Genomic DNA, 19,494 nt, shown 5'->3' with positions numbered 1-19,494 from the left:
TTATAGCCTCATTAAACTTGTTATCAGAGCAAAATCGCGTCCACAAGGGCGCGATTTGACACTATTTGCTCGAAATGTCAAAAAATTTATTTCCTACATGACTAATCAGAAGCGAAATCGCGTCCCACGGTAGCGCGATTCACAATTCTTCTCATATAGCATCCTGGTATCAGCGATTTTATACTATTTGCTCAGAAAACGTTAAAAAAAATTATTTCTTACATGACCATTGTAGCGAAATCGCGTCCACGAGGCCACGATTTCACAATTACTTCTCAAATAGCATCTTGGTAGAAGCGATTTCCCACTATTTGACCAGATACGTCAACTCGAAAAAAAAATTTTCGGGACCCCTAACCCCTAAAAAGCCTGCACCCTAAACCTTAAAAGCCATAAAACCCAAACGTAAAATCAACGTCAAAATCGCGTCCCGGTGCTGCTTCGTGGCGGGACATCAGCGTCCGTCGGTACGACTGCCGACGTGGAAAGAAATCGCTTCTCAAGGACGCGATTTCCTTCCACGCCGCCAGTCGCTACGACGTGGACGCTGATGTCCTCGTCACGCACTCGACATCGCTACGACGTGGACGCGATTTCGCGGAAAATGGCCCATTCCGGTAAATAATTAAAAAACCGGCCCATTTCGGTAATTTTTTTAAAAAATGAGCTTTTTTGGTAAATTAGCCAATATTTACAACCATTCTAGTTACTTATTTTATTATTAGAAATATGTTACGTATTAAAAATTTCATCTATTTCTACTGTTAAGTGATGGTACCTGGTTGTTTGGAATTAGTTCCTCCACGTCACAAAAATTCATTAATTTCTACTGTTAAGTGATGATGTATTATTGTCTGGTTCCTTGAATTAGTCCTTTCACGTTAAAATTTTATTTCCATGTCAGCATGCGTTATCATTGTCATATTGCGTCATCAACCACCACCTAACAATAAAAATAGATAGAATTTTTAATAGAATGATAAGTTTACTCTAAATCTGTCCAAGGGTTGAGTAGCCCGCCTAGGCTGGTAGATTCAACTCAATTTTAACAAGTATTTTTACCCCTTGGGTCTAGCCTGAATTCAAGTTAAATAATAAAAAAATATTTTTAAAATTTAAATTTAATTATATAATATAAAAATTAAAATGTATTTATGATATTTTATTAATTTTTGAACAGTAAAATGAACTTTGGGTGGATCAAGTCTAAAATAGGCATGAGCTTTAAATTTTTTTTAAACCAAACTTCGATCCAACCCAAAATTTTTTATACGATAATTATTATTATTATTATTGTTGTTGTATTGAACGTGATTTTAATAGAATAGAATAAGATTTGATTCAGCTAAGCTTTTGGCGATTCTGTATGACCCAAGAGTAGATTCTTTGAGATGTAAATGGTGTCACGTGGTGAGTGTGTCCCCCCCAACAAACAAGAACCACATTATTATAATAATTATTTAGTTGCCACGTATTGTCCCAACTTTGCCTTCATTTGTGCTTTGATGCTCGGTGTCGGTTCTTACCTTCCTGCTTTTTGCCTCGTAAAATCTACAAAGGAGTGGATCACAACTAACGCGACGGCTCGGAAGGAAAACTCCTCATCCCCGTACCAAACACTTATCTCATTTTTCTTTTTCTTTATCATTACTCTATATTCACTATTCGGCTCTCAATTATTTTTTAAGTAATTCGTTTTTCTTTAAGGTTGAACACATACATAGCCAACCAATACTTTTTAATTTCTTTTTATAATATCACTTTAGTTTAACATATGAAAATAAAAAGACAGTGTTGTTTCAAAAAAAAGAAAGAAAATAACAAGACAGTGGTTGAATGTAATGATAAGTCATATTATATTCCTAAGAAGAGGACTTAGAGAGGACCTAGGTTTGAATCTTAGAAGCAATATTGTTAAGAGGTGTTGACACCATTTTTTTGATTGAAAATGGGGTCGACTTGGGTTTTAAAAAATGAATACGGGAGTCGCCACCAATCCTTTTTTGTGAGGTGTGATCGGGCCACCTCGTAAAAGGGGTTGTTTTTAATAAACAATTTAATTTTATTAAAACAACGGTTTTGGTCTACGAAATTCAGAAAAATGGGTTCGGGAGTCGGTTACGCATTTAGGAAGGATTAGCACCCTCGTAACGCCCAAAATTGGTACCTAGTTAATTACTTAATGTCTTGAAGTCGAAAATTGAAAACTTTAAAGAGATTTAAAAATACAATACTTTATTGAAATGTTAAAATTTTTTGGGAAAATAGGCATATTTCACGTTAATCGAGAAAAAGAATCATATCCAGTAAGTTAGGACACAATGTCTCGAATTCTCGATACGAGAATAAATGCCAAAAATTTATTAGAAAAGATATTTAATTATCTCGGGTTTAGAAAAGGGATCATGCCCAGTAAGTTAGGACACGATCTTTTTTAATGCCGGAGATCATCTAGAACTTGAGTTTGAAAAGATTCGTGTATTTAGATTTATTGTGAAAATCGAGACCCAGTAAGTTAGGGTACGATATTCTCAAATCCAAACACAAGATTTTGCTTATTCAAAAATTGTAGCTTATGCATTGAAATAAATTAATCTAATAAAACACGATGTTAATACTCGTAACAAGGCGATATTGGATACAATAGTGTAAAAATAATACTAGCAATTGCAACAAAAATAAGATAAATAAAAAGTACAAATCAATAATGTATACAAGCAAGTAAAATTAAAGCATTCATTCGAATCAATAATGAAAATGAAATAAATAAATAAATGAATAAGATTATAAAAGGTAAAAGATATATGCGTAAGCATAAAATTATGAGAGTGTGAAAAATCTATGTACGTAAATATATATGTAAATATGTATGTGTATACTAATGTATATATATAAAGTTATGAAATATATAAAATATAAAGGTAGGTATATATATATATATATATATATATATAAAACTAAAAAACATATATGCTGCACACATACTATAAAAATATGTATGTATACATGTATATAGATTAACGTATATATAAAAATGTAAGTATATACATATATGAAAATTAGAAATATGTAAGTATGTATATAAGTATGTACACATACATATATGTATATAACAAATCTAAAAACAGTATAAATAAGTAAATGATAATAATAATAATAATAATAATAATAATAATAATAACAATAATAATAATAATAACTAATTAGTTAAATAATAATAATAAAAAGGGACTAAATTGAAAACAAAACAAAATCACAGGGAAAAATAAAAAAGAAATGAAGTAAAGGATTAATCTGTGACGCGCTTGAAAGAAGAGGGACCGAGGTGAAAAATATCCCAATCCACCAAAACGTAGAACTTCGAGGGACTTAAATGAAATCAGAACAAGATTTTAGGGTAAAATTAAAAATAAAATAAACCTAATAGAAAGGGACTAAATTATAAAATGGGAGAAATAAGGAGGGCTAAAGGGTAAATATACCCTTAGCCTCAAAAACGCTGGGATCCTCGGTCTGACGGGTCGGTCGCTCATGGTAGCGCAAAACGGCGTCGTTTTGAGGCCGAATGAAACAGGCCAAAACGGCGCCGTTTCATTTGGGTATTTAAACCAAATTTCTGTTAAAAAATTTCATTAAGCCCCCATTCCTAAAAAAAATCAAAACTCTTCCTCTTTTCTCTCAAAAACCTCCCTCCTCCAGCCATGGCGCTGGTTATCGGCCACCGGCGACGGCGCCGCCGTCCGCGGTGGCCGAAAAAAAACCAAAACGGCCTTTGTTTGCTCCTCTTTTTGAGTAGAGCTCGATTTTGAGGCTTTTACACCCCGGAGGCCCGCCGATGAAGGTAAAAATCCTTCCTTTCTGTTCTTTTCTTTTTATTTTTTGATAAAAATGAAAATAAGTGAAAATAAATAGAGTGAAAAAATATATAAAAAAAACCAAAAATCCCCCTCAAGAAACCGTTCGGCTTCCGACCACCTATCATCGGAGGTGGCTCCTCACCGCATTTCGGCGATCTGAGCTCTGAGAACCTGGTTTTTTTCTTTTTCTTTACTTATTTATCTTTGTATGTAGAATAATAATAATAATAGTAATAATAATAATATAGAAACAAGATAACAAATGAAAACAAAAACTAAAAATATCAACCTTGAACTGATTTTTCTTTGTATTAGATTCTCTATGAAATCTCCCTCTTTTTTGATACATGGTTGGTGCGGCCTTTTATAGCCGATTTACATGTCGTTTTTGTTTTCTTTTTTCTTGCTTCTATGTTTGTCTTCCTTGTTTCTTGTTTGCAGATTTTGGTGAGGTCAACGGGTATTGGAAGAATAAACCTAGCCTTTTTGGTGCAAAACTGGTCGTGCTTCGGGCGTCGAGTGCGCTGCGAAGGCACGAGGAGACGTACGGCGCACTGAGGCTGCTGGTTGTGAGCTGAATTGGGCTAGGGTTTTGCCATCTTGGGCCTCTATTGTGTTATGGATTTTGTTTTAATTTTGTTTATTATTTTGTGTTTTGTGGTTAAGGCCAGGGTAAAATTGGCCCGTACAGCTGCCCCTCTTTGCTCGTTGTCGTGTAACGAGAACAGAGCAAAGACTTCAAAAGGGCCAATTTTGCCCGGTCTCACCGAGTCTTGACTTCTTCTGGTACTTCTCTTCTTCAAATAACTCCGTTCCAGTCCATTGTGTCTTGTTGCTTCAATCCACTCCACTGCATTTCAAAAGGATCTGACTTGTAGCTTTAATTTTCTTCGCCGCAACTTCTGGGGGACGATGTTTGTGGTTTTAGTCCGCTTCATCAGTAACTTCGGGAGATAAGACTGGATGAGATCTGCTCTACTACATCTTTAGAGAGATAAGATCTTTTGTTTTAATCCGCTTCACTGTAACTTCAGGGAGATAGGATAGTATCTTCGATCTGCTCCGCTGTAATCTCAAGAAGATAAGATCTCTGGCTTCAATCTGCACCACTGTAACCTCAGGGAGATGAGATCTGAAATTCTTCGGTCTACTCCACTGTAACCCCAGGGAGATAAGACATGATGCGATCTACTCTGCTGTAACTTCAGAGAGATAAGATCCTTTATTTTAATCCACTCTACTGTAACTTCAGGGAGATAGGATAGTGTCTTCGATCTGCTCTGCTGCAATCTCAGGGAGATAGAATAGTGTCTTCGATCTGCTCCGCTGTAATCTCAGGGAGATAAGATCTGAAATTCTTCGGTCTACTCCACTGTAACCTCAGGGAGATAAGACCTGATATGATCTACTCTGCTGTAACTTCAGAGAGATAAGATCCTTTATTTTAATCCACTCCACTGTAACTTCAGGGAGATAGGATAGTGTCTTCGATCTGCTCCGCTGTAATCTCAGGGAGATAGGATCTCTAATATTCATTATTCTGTTATCTGGGGAGCATGACTTGTATAATGAACCTAATTATGCCTAATGATTAGGATGACATGATCAAAATGAATCAAATGCTCCTAACTAGACATGTGTAAATGGTGTTTGCAGAAATGCAGAATTTTATTATTATTATTATTATTATTATTATTATTATTATTATTTTGAGAATGATCCCGCTTAGGTTTTCATTTCTCGAAGTTCATTAAAGCTTTGCGACTGACGTGCTACAACGCCTTCTCGCCTGACTGGCTTTTCTGAAGAAACAATTAGCCAGGTTGCCTCCCATTGTAAACCTTAAAGTTTCATCCACTGGGGCACAAGAATTTATACCATCATTCTTCCACCGTAATCTAAGGGTAAAAATATGTGGCTTTTCCTCAATCTTCTCATTCACTATTTGAGGATACATGATGTGAAATTCTTTGGTCCTTTATACCATTCTAATGATGTCATACCAAATGCTTATAAAAAAAATTCTTCTCCAAGGAAACTTCTTCCTATTGCTTGGTGATCATTGCTTGCTTGTTTATTTAAGCTTTTGTTAACGCTACTCCTTGTCATTTTGTTCAATCAATGCACTTGACAACATAATCCAAGGAGAAAGTCTAAATTTAGACTCTTCCTTCTCAAATTTTCAACTCCTAAATTTGGTGTTCAAAACAATTGTCTTGTCTCGGGTTCCTATATTATTTAGAAACTTTTCAGAGTAATATACAAAACTTCCTTTGTGAAAGTTTTATTAGTCCATACGACATGTTTGCAAAAAGGTCATAACAATGGACAAGAATAAAGCTGGTTCTGATCATAAATCAAAAAGAAATAAAACATCGAAGATAGTGAAAGAAAGATAACAAAGAAGTGGATTGAGAATGTGTATCTTAGCAAAAAGAAAAACGTATTTTCAAGAATATACATATAAATACAATAAGAACTAGGTGCCCCAGTTATCGCAGCTTGAATTTCTCTGTACAAACTTTCTGAAGACCATTCGGAGTTTAACATGTGTTTAGGAGATCTGCAATACTCTGTCAATGCTCCAAGACGTCGCATATCATTTCTTGTTGGTTCGGGTAAAGCAAGATCTTCACATGCCCATGATCAAAATTTGATCTGCTCACATCACCTTATGCCCCAACTCGATCAATACTTGAGCCACCCTTTCTGGGTTTTCGACTTAAGCCCCCTTTGGCCTCAAGGTGCCCTTCGCGGGTTTTCACCTTGGCCTCTCCAAAGTTTTTTTTTTGGGAAGCAAAGCGCCCTTTGCGGGTTTTCACTTTGGTTCTCTTTCCTTTTAAGTGAAATATTTCTTGATGGAGTCTGCGTTTACAGGGTTTGGCAAACTTTTGCCATCCATCTCACATAGGATTAAAGTCCCACCGGAAAATGCCTTCTTTACAATATAGGGACCTTCCCAATTTGGCATCCATTTTCCTCTCGAATCCTTTTGCATGGGGAGAATCTTTTTTAGCACCAAGTCTCCTTCACGAAACTCTCTGGGGCGGACCTTTTTATTATAGGCTCGCATCATTCGTTTCTGGTACATTTGCCCATGACGAATAGCTCTAAGGCTCTTTTCTTCTATTAGGTTTAACTGATCGTACCGAGATTGGATCCAATCGGCTTCGTCCAACTGTAATTCAGATAGTACCCGTAGAGAGGGGATTTCAACTTCAATGGGTAATACCGCCTCCATTCCATATACCAGAGAAAAAGGTGTTGCTCCGGTAGAAGTTCTAACAGATGTTCGATAGGCAAGGAGAGCAAATGATAACTTCTCATGCCAATCCTTGTAAGTTTCAGTCATTTTCCCCACGATCCTTTTGATGTTCTTATTAGCCGCCTCCACTGCACCATTCATTTTTGGACGATATGGCGATGAGTTATGATGTTTGATTTTAAATTGGCTGCAAACCTCAGCTATTGTGCTATTATTCAAATTTAACGCATTGTCGGATATAATTTTCTCGGGCATTCCATATCGACAAATAATCTCTTTCTTCAAGAATTTGCTAATCACGACTTCGTGACATTTGCGTATGAAGCAGCCTCTACCCATTTGGTAAAGTAATCAATGACCACAAAGATGAAGCGATGCCCATTAGAAGCCTTTGGTGATATTGGCCCAATAACATCCATACCCCACATGGAAAACGGCCAAGGAGAGTTCATGACGTGAAGAGGTGAAGGAGGCGCATGTATTTTGTCTTCGTAAATTTGGCATTTGTGGCATTTCTTGGCGTAATCTATGCAATCTCCCTCCAGGGTGGGCCAATAGTACCCAAATCTCATGATTTGTCTGGCCATCATAAAACCATTGGCGTGCGTCCCACAAATACCCTCATGTACTTCCTCCAATATTTTCTTAGCTTCCACGGCATCCACACATCTTAACAATACTTGATCCTTCCTTCTTTTGTATAACACTTCCCCATCTAGGACATATTCGATGGCCATTCTTCTCAGAGTTCTTTTGTCATTCTCTGTCGCTTGATTGGGGTACTCCCGATCCTTCACGTACTGTAGGATATTCTGATACCAAGGACAATCATCTTTTCCCTCCTCTTCAATATTGCAGCAATGAGCTGGGGTCTCATAGATACTCATCTGAATAGGCCTCATTACCTCGAGTCTATTCACCTGAATCATCGAAGCTAGAGTAGCTAATGCGTCAGCCATCTGGTTTTCCTCTCGCGGGAGATAACAAAAGGTGATATCATCAAACTCACCAGCCAATTCGAGAACTAGTTTTCTATAATCAATTAGCTTAGGGTCTCTAGTTTCCCATTCCCCTTTTAGTTGGTATATCACCAATGCAGAATCCCCATATACTCTTAGCACTTTGATGTTTCGTTCAATGGCTGCACGAATGCCCATAATACATGCTTCATATTCTGCCATATTATTAGTACAATCGAAGTCCAACTTGCTAGCAACAGGATAATGATCTCCATTTGGGGATACCAAGATTGCCCCAATTCCATTACCCGTAGCATTCGAAGCTCCATCAAAATTTAACCTCCATACGCTACCCATTCGAGGCTTCTCTTCAGTATTCGCCACATACTTCAAGTCCTCATTTGGAAAATCGAAGTTCAAAAACTCATAGTCTTCCAAGGCTCTACTAGCTAAGAAGTCAGCTATCGAACTTCCCTTTATGGCCTTCTGACTTACATATACTATGTCAAATTCCGAGAGCAGGATCTGCCATCTAGCCATTCTCCCGTTTAAAGCAGTAGATTCTATCATATACTTTAAAGGATCCAACTTTGAAATCAGCCAAGTCGTATGATACAACATATACTGCCTTAGTCTTCGGGTTGCCCAGATTAAAGCGCAACACAACTTCTCAATTGATGAGTATCTCATTTCGCAATCAGTAAATTTCTTGCTGAGATAGTATATTGCATTTTCATTCTTTCCCGTCTCATCATGTTGGCCTAATACGCATCCCATGGAATTCTCCAACACTGTTAGATATAATATCAATGACCTATCTGGACTTGGTGGCGATAAGACTGGAGTATTAACCAAGTACTGCTTTATCTTATCGAAAGCTCTCTGGCATTCTTCATCCCATTCACCCGGATTATGCTTCTTTAAGAGACGGAATACCGGATCACATTTCTCCGTCAGTTGTGAGATGAATCGAGCAATGTAATTCAATCTCCCCAGGAAACCTCGAACTTCCTTCTGCGTGCGCGGGGGAGGTAAATCTCGTATTGCTTTTACTTTGTCTGGGTCAACCTCAATCCCTTTTTTGCTAACTATGAAGCCTAATAACTTCCCTGATCTGGCTCCAAATGTGCATTTTGCCGGGTTAAGCTTGAGCTGAAATTTTCTCAATCTCAAAATAACTTTTCAAGACTTGAACATGCTCTTCTTCCGTTCTAGACTTCGCAATCATATCATCCACATAGACTTGATCTCCTTGTGCATCATGTCGTGAAACAAAGTCACCATAGCTCTTTGATATGTTGCTCCGCATTTTCAATCCGAAGGGCATTACCTTGTAACAAAATGTTCCCCATAAGGTAATGAATGTGGTTTTCCCCATGTCTTCAGGATGCATCTTTATTTGATTGTACCCAGAGAAGCCATCCATGAAAGAAAACAATGAATAGCCCGCCGTGTTATCTACCAAGGTATCAATGTGAGGCAGTGGAAAATTATCTTTTGGACTCGCCTTGTTCAAATCCCTATAATCCACACACATTCGTACCTTTCCATCTTTTTTAGGAACAGGGACGATGTTTGCTACCCAATCCGAATAATTGACCTCTTGTAAGAATCCGGCGTCGAATTGCCTTTTGACTTCTTCTTTTATTTTCAACACAATATCAGGTCTCATTCTCCTGAGCTTCTGTTGAACGGGTTTACAATCTTCTTTTATGGGCGACGATGCACCACAATGTCGATCTTAGCCGGCATATCTTGGTACGACCACGCGAAAACATCTTTGAACTTTCGGAGCAAATTAATGAGGTCTTGTTTTGTCTTTGCAGTGATTTTCGTACCAACTTTCACCTCCTTTCCATCCTCTAAGCTCACAATTTCCAATAATTCCCCATGAGGTAGGATCTGTTTATCCTCTTCTTCCACCATTCTTAGTAAGTCCGGAGACACACCATAATCTTCGTCATTTTCAAAGTCGTGAGATCCCTCCAAACGCATTTCTTGCTCAAAAATAGGCTCCTTGTTTGAAACAGCATCACTCATGTCGTTGATATCTGAAGACCTATGAAGGCATACCAAAGAATATACCAAGAATATATAAATTTATGAATGAATATTTATGCAAAAGAGTTACAAATGAAAGAATTATTTGTAAGACAATTAATCAAATGAAAAGTATTTATTTATATGTAAAGGAAAAAAGTGACTGATCGAGATGAATGTAGATATGTATTTCATTAAAATGATGATATTTAGGCCCAAAGCCTATTTCACAAAAGATTTCATATCGTTCCTAGGCCAAAACAACAGGAATGTTTTGAGCATTACTCTGAATAAGCCCTAAAGACTACAGGGATTTCTTCAGCAGTCCAATTGTTTAGCTCGCTCCCCTGCTCATAAGGGCGGACTCCAACAAGGTCCTTTTTTTACTGCTTCCACAGTGTTGATATGAACATTTTCCAGCATTCCTTCAATACCTTTGCTACCGGACACTCCGCACTCAGAATGAATCAATCCTCCCGACACAAAGGATGTAGATATGTGGGGAAAGGTTAAAGGCTCCCACTTAGCTTCATATCCGCTCAAACGTGCGCTTCTTTTCTCTTGTCTCTTCTCTATTTCTTTCTTTTTCTGCTTCATGTCTGGCTTGTATCCTAAGCCAAAACTATCGAACTTTTCCTTCAACATTGGGGCTTCAATCCTTCCCTGAAGATATTTTCCCAGTCCTTTCCCTGGTGCGACTCCTCTTCCTACCATCAATCGCAACCCCATTTTGGTGGTCCTGGATATTTTCGGTATTGGAATTCTGCTTCCCTTCGCAATAAATATCGCGTTCACAAATTCTAACGACCGAAAAGAACATTCCAGTGCATCATCGTTGATGTCCACATAAGGTGTATCACTGGTCATCATTGCGATAATATCTTCCTCTGCATCTATTGTTACCAACCGACCCTCCGATACCAACTTCACCTTCTGATGTAATGATGAAGGTACTGCCTCCGATGAGTGTATCCACGGTCTTCCCAATAAACAGTTGTAGGAAGGCCTAATATCCATTACCAAGAAGTCCACATCATAAGTGATAGGACCAATTCTTAACGGTACCTCAATTCTCCCCATAACCTTCTTTTCTGTTCCGTCAAATGCCCTTACTATACTCTGGCATGCTTTCATGTGCGAACTGTCCACCGGTAATCGACCAAGAGTGGATAGAGGCAATACATTCAGTGCAGATCCATTATCAACCAGGGCTCCCGGGAGTGTGTATCCTTTGCATCGGACGATGAACGCGGGGCTTTAGTAGAACCCCTTCCTCCGGATGGTATTTCGTCATCATTGAAGAAGATAAAATTATCAGCGCCTATGTTGTTGATCAACCGATCTAGCTTGTTTACCGATATATCGTCGGCCACATATGTTTCGTTTAGTACCTTCAGAAGCGCATTCCGATGTATTTCTGAGCTTAGAAGTAAAGCTAATACAGAAATGCGGGCTGGCTGTTTGTGCAGTTGCTCCACAACACTGTATTCACTGTGCTTCAGAAACTTCAAAAACTCTTTTGCCTCCTCTTCTTTTATTGGTTCATTAACCAATGGTTCAACTCCTGCTGCTTTTCCTTTCCTCTGTTCTTTCTTCCAATTCTCTTCCCTGGACGACTCTGCTTGAGTGTCATATCGTTTCCTATTGCGTGTGTAAGAACCTATTTCCTGGCTTTCTTCCGCTTCTTTTCCCAAGATGGTCACATTGCACCCATAATTCCACGGCACCATTTTGCTATCCTTATACAAGAAATTTAATGGTTTTTGAATTACAACTTTCGGTGTTGCCTGAGCCCTAGTTTCATTACCCTTAGGGCATGAGATAACGACCACAGGATGATTTATTTTCGGAGTTCCTGTTCCTGACTCTGTCGCGCATATGCTCCTCCTTTCTTCCGCCTCTTCATAAAACGTCATCTCCTTGTTATCCATCATGCTTTGAACCAAAGCCCTGAATCCTTCACATTCTTAGATTTCGTGCCCTGTTTTATGGTGGAATTCACAATAATTTCTCAGCTCGTACCCTTCTTCAAAATTTGAAATAACTAACCCTCTCTTTGCCATCTCTTTCCAGACCCGTTTCAACGGAGTTTTTACTTCAGCAATGTCAGACTTGACTTCTCCACTCGTACCTTCGCTCACCATATTCACCCCCTTATCAGCGTGATTAGGTAACAAATTTTCTGCGTTAGGTGAGTCGTCAAGTTTAACAACACCTAACTTGATAAGTCCTTCCACTACCTTCTTGAAAGCTGTACAATTTTCTATTGAGTGCCCTGAAATTTTCGCGTGATAATCACATTGTGCATTCGTGTCATACCATTTTGGATACGGGGGTTGTAGAGGACTCAAGTAACGAGGGGTGACAACATGTGCATTGAATAAAGTCTGATACAATTCCTTGTATGACATTGGGATTGGCGTGAATTGGGGCTTTTCAGTAGTTTGCCTAGCTCTCGACTCTTGTCTTGACGATCCCGGTTGATTAGCAGCCACTTTCTTTGGTTGATTCACAGTAATTGACCTACCGTAGGCATTCACATTATTCACTTCATTTTCTCTTTTCCTCGGGGCTGCCCTTCTATTATTCTCCCCTCCATCTATTCTTCCACTTTTAATGGCATGCTCAATCATTTCACCATTCATGATTATATCCGAGAAATTCTTTGAAGCACTTCCCAACATGTGAGTAATGAATGTGGCCTTCAATGTATTAATAAAAAGCGTCGTCATCTCTTTTTCTAAAAGCGGTGGTTGTACCTGAACCGCCACCTCTCTCCACCTCTGCGCGTACTATCTGAAGCTTTCGTTCGATTTTTTTTCTAAATTCTGCAGAGTTATCCTGTCAGGCATCATTTCTGAGACATAATCGTATTGTCTCATGAAAGCCTGTGCCAAATCCTTCCAAGTAGCGATTTTTGTTCTGCTCAGCTGATTATACCACTTTGACACCGCTCCTGTAAGACTTTCCTGAAAGCAATGTATTAATAATTGATCATTATTAATATACCCCGTCATTCTTCTGCAAAACATAGTAATATGGGCTCCAGGGCAACTGGTCCCATTATATTTCTCAAATTCTGGCATTTTAAATTTGTAAGGTAGCACCAAGTCCGGAACCAAGCTCAGGTCTTTTGCGTCTATCCCATGATAGCTTTCAATGCTTTCTATTGCCCTAAACTTCTCTTCTATCCATTTCCATTTCTCCTCAAGTTGTTTTGGAAGTTCCTCCTTCGCCTTGTCCTTTTCACCATCTCATCAAGATCTGGATAGCAATATTATTCGGCTAACTCGTGATTAGAGCCCACTCCGGTTGAAAATTCATTGGTATTGAAGCATCGCTTGGGCCGATGAGGCCTAACCGGCACGTAGGGTCTTCGTGGATGCAACTTCGGTTTGAACTCAAGCGTGAGGCGTGAAACTGGAGGATAAAGTGGTTCGCTATTGTTTTCTTCCTCATTAATAATCACAGGTCCTTTCCCCTTATCTACTCCCTTCAATAATTGCGTCATCTTAGTTATCAGATCATTTTGAGACTCCTGCATCTTTTGTTCTATGTCATGTTGAATCTTTTCTATCTGCTCCTTCATTTGCGCCTGCAACTGGTCTTGTATTTCCTTTTGAAGTCGCTCTAGCTTTTCCAGTCTTTGGTCCATAATTTTTGACTTAGCTCGGGTGCCGTAACCTTGTTGGTTTTCCAGGTTAACTGAAATAATTTTACTCGATTAGGGTTCTTTAATGGTCATTAATGCATATGATGTGATGCAATGCATGAAAAGAATGCGAAAAGAGGCACTGATTCTAATTCAACTTCATTAGAAAACTTTACTATAAAAGAAGTTTCTTTACATAAAACAGATTACATATATGGCTTTGCTCTCACGCCAAAGCCTTAACCTTTCTAAGCCAAGCTAATTCACGGCCCGGTCGACTCACTCGTACTTCAAACTTAATAAATCAGCCTAAACTGCTAGGGTCTGCAAATGATCAGCTACTTCGCGTACTTGAGCCACCGCTTCGCCCATAATATAATCTCTTTCTCTGATCTGATCTTGAGATCGATGAAATTGCCCTTGCCACTGCTCATTACTTTTTTCCAGAAGCTCTATTCGGAGTTTACTATTTGCAACGCATCCTCGAGCTCTCCTACTTGTCCTTTTAATCCTTCAATTTTGTCTAAGCTTGCCTTTAATTCAACCGTAGAATTACGACTACGGTACTGGTAAAGCGATCTTTCTAGTTCTGTTACTCGGACTTTCAACTCCGTCTTCTCATTTTGGCAGACTAGTAGACTTTCTCCCAAAGTAACTTCTCGAGCTCGAGTAACTTGAAATTTCTTTTCCCACTGATTAGCTTTCGTTTTTTCCTCCTGAATTTCCTGTCGCCATTGTTCTGGCGTTTTACCCAAGCCAGCAGTTCTTATAGACCTACGCAGCTTCTTGTAGTCCGTCTTGGTTCGTCTAAATCTTCTTCGCCTTGTTCTTTCCCTTTCTCAATTTGTCGGCCTCCGGTCTTTGAATGTCCACATCCAAATTTCTAATCGTAGTTTTTCTTCCTCTAGTTGCTCTATCTTCTTCCCTAACTCTAAACTCCTCTTTTCAAATTCTTGTTTGATGATTTCTATCTCTGAGGGCAATATTTGTAGGTGCTCTTCTAAAGATCGAGCAGTTTCTGGACTTGATGCTGGGATATTATCGTTGACCCTTTGATCACGCCACTGACTATACTCGGGGGTCATCACCGGTCCTACAGTTAATATTTTCATTCGGCGAGTCTGGTTCCAGGTATTAGACATTTCTCGAACCCTTTTCTTGTAATTGTCCTCCTTATAGGAAAATTCACAATAGGCCAACCCTTGTGTTGCTGGTATAAATTGTCGTGATCTGAATTGTCTTGATACGAGCAGAGGAGCATATCCGATAGCTCTCCATATTCCGAGCAGAGGAACCCAGTCAAAATCTCCACACCTGTATAAAATCTCATCAGGAATTAGCCAAGGAGCCCTCCACTCAATATCTTCATCTCGGAGATTCTGGAGTATCGCCATCCACTTTTCTTCTGAAACGTCATCCCTTCTTGGCGTGGTTACCAATTCTTCTAAAGGAGAGTAGCTATCAGAGAATACCCGATAAGAGATCTTTTCTACTTTCCAGAAGTGGCTATGAAACCATGCTAGTAAGAGCTGAGCACATCCAATGAACCTTCCCTCTCCAACTCTCCGGCATGCGTTCAAAGATCTGAAAGTTTCACCAAGATGTTTTAACGGAGTAACCCTTTACCAAGCCGGTCAAACAGATCAGAAACGGCCTCGTCTATATGTCCTAATGCTTTGGGGAAGACCACTAATTCGTAGATACCTAAAGCTAACACATCGACCCTTTTCTTTACATCAGGATGTACCAGCACCAAATTTCGCAAGCTTTTCCAAGGAACGCATTTACTATCGCCTTTCTGCTGGATTCGGGCAGCAACCCACTGCTCACTCATCCCAGTAATGTTCATTAGTTTCTTTAATAACGGAAGGGCCCCAGCAGCTCTAGAATAAGCCTTGTCGACTTGAATCTTTGGGCACCGAAGCAAGGTCGTATACTCCTCTACAGTAGGCGTCAAGTCTACTTTTCCGAAAGTGAAACAACCATAGGCGGGATTCCAAAATTGAGCAAGGGCTTGAAATAAATACTTGTCCACTTTGACACTTTGAAAGCGAGATAAGGCGTCACCGTAGTTGCAATAGAAACACCGCTTGGTCTCGACATCCCATCGATCCTAGACTTCTTTCATTTCTCGAAGGTCATTCGGATTACACCGACACGGCGAAATCCCACAATTCGACATGTGTCCCGTGGTAAGACTATCGCCTTTCTCTCGTTGTGTCGTCTCATTTCATATTCATGTACCGTAGCATTATCTTCTACTTTATCAAGAAACCCCTTTTCCATGATAAGCTTTCTATCTAGATACTGAACGTGAATCGACACCACTTTTAAAATGAAAATGCCATGCAATCACAAACAAACAAATCAGTATTAAACACAGAATAATATCTAGAGTAAATGATGATAAATAAAGCATCCATTTGGGTAAGAGCTAAGGTTTAGCGGAGTTCCATCTAGGTGGGTTCCTATGGCTCACTACATGTGGTTCGGTTCTAAAGTAAGGGTACCTGAACCAACAGATTCCTCAATCCTCACCCATTATAGGCTCATACGGACTGAGTTCAGTTTAGGGGAATACATTTCCCTATGGCCATGCGGAGATGAAAATCTCATGAAGACATAGGTACAGATGTATCCCGGAAGTGATTCACTATCCCATGCGGAGGTGAAAACCTCACGAAGGCGTAGCTTCTCACTCCCACTTAAAAGGTGTGACCAACGGTCATGCAATGCAATGTGCAGAAATATACATCTAAACGCAGTAATTATAAACAAGATGATAAAGATTGAAATAAAGACGAATGAAATGCAACACAAGGATCGTATCAAGTTTTTAATCTTTGACAAAAAGACAAAGTAATCAACAAATGGCTCGACTCTCTTATTTTTGATCCCCAGCGGAGTCGCCAAGCTGTTGACACCATTTTTTTGATTGAAAATGGGGTCGACTTGGGTTTTAAAAAACGAATACGGGAGTCGCCACCAATCTTTTTTTGTGAGGTGTGATCGGGCCACCTCGTAAAAGGGGTTGTTTTTAATAAACAATTTAATTTTATTAAAACAACGGTTTTGGTCTACGAAATTCAGAAAAATGGGTTCGGGAGTCGGTTACGTACGAGGAAGGATTAGCACCCTCGTAACGCCCAAAATTGGTACCTAGTTGATTACTTAATGTCTTGAAGTCGAAAATTGAAAACTTTAAAGAGATTTAAAAATACAATACTTTATTGAAATGTTAAATTTTTTTGGGAAAATAGGCATATTTCACGTTAATCGAGAAAAAGAATCATATCCAGTAAGTTAGGACACAATGTCTCGAATTCTCGATACGAGAATAAATGCCAAAAATTTATTAGAAAAGATATTTAATTATCTCGGGTTTAGAAAAGGGATCATGCCCAGTAAGTTAGGACACGATCTTTTTTAATGCCGGAGATCATCTAGAACTTGAGTTTGAAAAGATTCGTGTATTTAGATTTATTGTGAAAATCGAGACCCAGTAAGTTAGGGTACGATATTCTCAAATCCAAACACAAGATTTTGCTTATTCAAAAATTGTAGCTTATGCATTGAAATAAATTAATCTAATAAAACACGATGTTAATACTGTAACAAGGCGATATTGGATACAATAGTGTAAAAATAATACTAGCAATTGCAACAAAAATAAGATAAATAAAAGTACAAATCAATAATGTATACAAGCAAGTAAAATTAAAGCATTCATTCGAATCAATAATGAAAATGAAATAAATAAATAAATGAATAAGATTATAAAAGGTAAAAGATATATGCGTAAGCATAAAATTATGAGAGTGTGAAAAATCTATGTACGTAAATATATATGTAAATATGTATGTGTATACTAATGTATATATATAAAGTTATGAAATATATAAAATATAAAGGTAGGTATATATATATATATAAACTAAAAAACATATATGCTACACATACTATAAAAATATGTATGTATACATGTATATAGATTAACGATATATAAAAATGTAAGTATATACATATATGAAAATTAGAAATATGTAAGTATGTATATAAGTATGTACACATATATATATATATGTATATAACAAATCTAAAAACAGTATAAATAAGTAAATGATAATAATAATAATAATAATAATAATAATAATAATAATAATAATAATAATAACTAATTAGTTAAATAATAATAATAAAAGGGACTAAATTGAAAACAAAACAAAATCACAGGAAAAATAAAAAAGAAATGAAGTAAAGGATTAATCATGGCGCTTGAAAGAAGAGGGACCGAGGTGAAAAATATCCCAATCCACCAAAACGTAGAACTTCGAGGGACTTAAATGAAATCAAAACAAGATTTTAGGGTAAAATTAAAAATAAAATAAACCTAATGAAAGGGACTAAATTATAAAATGGGAGAAATAAGGAGGGCTAAAAGGGTAAATATACCCTTAGCCTCAAAAACGCAGCGGATCCTGGTCGGACGGGTCGGTCACCATGGTAGCGCAAAAACAGCGTCGTTTGAGGCCGAATGAAACAGCCAAAACAATACTGCTTCATTTGGGTATTTAAACCAAATTTCATTAAAAATTTCATTAAGCCCCCATTCCTAAAAAAAATCAAAACTCTTCCTCTTTTCTCTCAAAAAACCTCCCTCCTCCAGCCATGGCGCTGGTTATCGGCCACCGGCGACGGCGCCGTCATCATGTCATGATGGTAAAAAACCAAAACGGCCTTTGTTTGCTCCTCTTTTTGAGTAGAGCTCGATTTTGAGGCTTTTACACCCCGGAGGCCCGCCGATGAAGGTAAAAATCCTTCCTTTCTGTTCTTTTCTTTTTATTTTTCGTATTTTTGATAAAAATGAAAATAAGTGAAAATAAATAGAGTGAAAAAATATATAAAAAACCAAAATCCCCTCAAGAAACCGTTAAACCCTACCACCTATCATCGGAGGTGGCTCCTTAGCCGTACTTTCGTGATGCAGAGCTCGGAGAACCGGTCAGTTTTCTCTTTTTTCTTTACTTATTTATCTTTGTATGTAGAATAATAATAATAATAGTAATAATAATAATATAGAAACAGTATAACAGCGAAAACAAAAACTAAAAATATCAACCTTGAACTGATTTTTCTTTGTATTAGATTCTCTATGAAATCTCCCTCTTTTTTGATACATGGTTGGTGCGGCCTTTTATAGCCGATTTACATGTCGTTTTTGTTTTCTTTTTTCTTGCTTCTATGTTTGTCTTCCTTGTTTCTTGTTTGCAGATTTTGGTGAGGTCAACGGGTATTGGAAGAATAAACCTAGCCTTTTTGGTGCAAAAGCGGTCGTGCTTGGGCGTCGAGTCTTGTCTGAAGGCACGAGGAGACGACTGGACCGAGGTCTGCTGGTTGTGAGCTGAATTGGGCTAGGGTTTTGCCATCTTGGGCCTCTATTGTGTTATGGATTTTGTTTTAATTTTGTTTATTATTTTGTGTTTTGTGGTTAAGGCCAGGGTAAAATTGGGCCCTTACAAGAGGGATAACCACGAACCCCGAACATGAACTGCAAAATGAACATGAAGAATATCAAAGAAAAAAAGTCAAAAGATAGTTGAAGTGGCAATTTTTCGTTTCCACTATCTTTATCCCGCACTTGACCTTTGCACTTGTTTTTCCTCTTGTTTCGGCAAGGATACTTTAATTATACTTGTCAACAGTACGGTATCTTCAAGTGAT

At 38.1% G+C, this 19,494-nt stretch overlaps 3 protein-coding genes across 3 annotated transcripts; all 3 read right to left on the bottom strand.

Moving 5' to 3' along the window:
• Window positions 1–6,696: 6,696 nt before the first annotated feature.
• On the bottom strand, window positions 6,697–9,753 carry LOC128035548 (uncharacterized). Its single transcript, XM_052625470.1, has 5 exons — window positions 9,625–9,753; window positions 8,707–9,233; window positions 8,390–8,613; window positions 7,684–8,296; window positions 6,697–7,138 (listed from the first exon to the last, which is right to left on the bottom strand). The coding sequence occupies exons 1-5, from the start codon at window positions 9,751–9,753 to the stop codon at window positions 6,697–6,699; spliced, it is 1,935 nt and encodes a 644-aa protein (XP_052481430.1).
• A 1,552-nt stretch (window positions 9,754–11,305) lies between these two features.
• LOC105762027 (uncharacterized) lies at window positions 11,306–12,853 on the bottom strand. The gene is made up of 2 exons (XM_052625430.1): window positions 12,171–12,853; window positions 11,306–12,071 (listed from the first exon to the last, which is right to left on the bottom strand). Exons 1-2 carry the CDS (start codon window positions 12,851–12,853, stop codon window positions 11,306–11,308), a joined length of 1,449 nt encoding a protein of 482 aa, XP_052481390.1.
• Window positions 12,854–14,612: 1,759 nt separating this feature from the next.
• On the bottom strand, window positions 14,613–15,876 carry LOC105801006 (uncharacterized). Its single transcript, XM_052625389.1, has 3 exons — window positions 15,801–15,876; window positions 15,414–15,732; window positions 14,613–15,357 (listed from the first exon to the last, which is right to left on the bottom strand). The coding sequence occupies exons 1-3, from the start codon at window positions 15,874–15,876 to the stop codon at window positions 14,613–14,615; spliced, it is 1,140 nt and encodes a 379-aa protein (XP_052481349.1).
• Between the last annotated feature and the right edge of the window lie 3,618 nt (window positions 15,877–19,494).

The sequence above is a fragment of the Gossypium raimondii genome, chromosome 1 (genome assembly GCF_025698545.1).
Source record: "Gossypium raimondii isolate GPD5lz chromosome 1, ASM2569854v1, whole genome shotgun sequence".
NCBI classification, from domain to species: Eukaryota; Viridiplantae; Streptophyta; class Magnoliopsida; order Malvales; family Malvaceae; genus Gossypium; species Gossypium raimondii.
The sequence above is the reverse complement of the archived record's forward strand: the minus strand, read 5'-3'. Positions and strand labels throughout refer to the sequence as shown.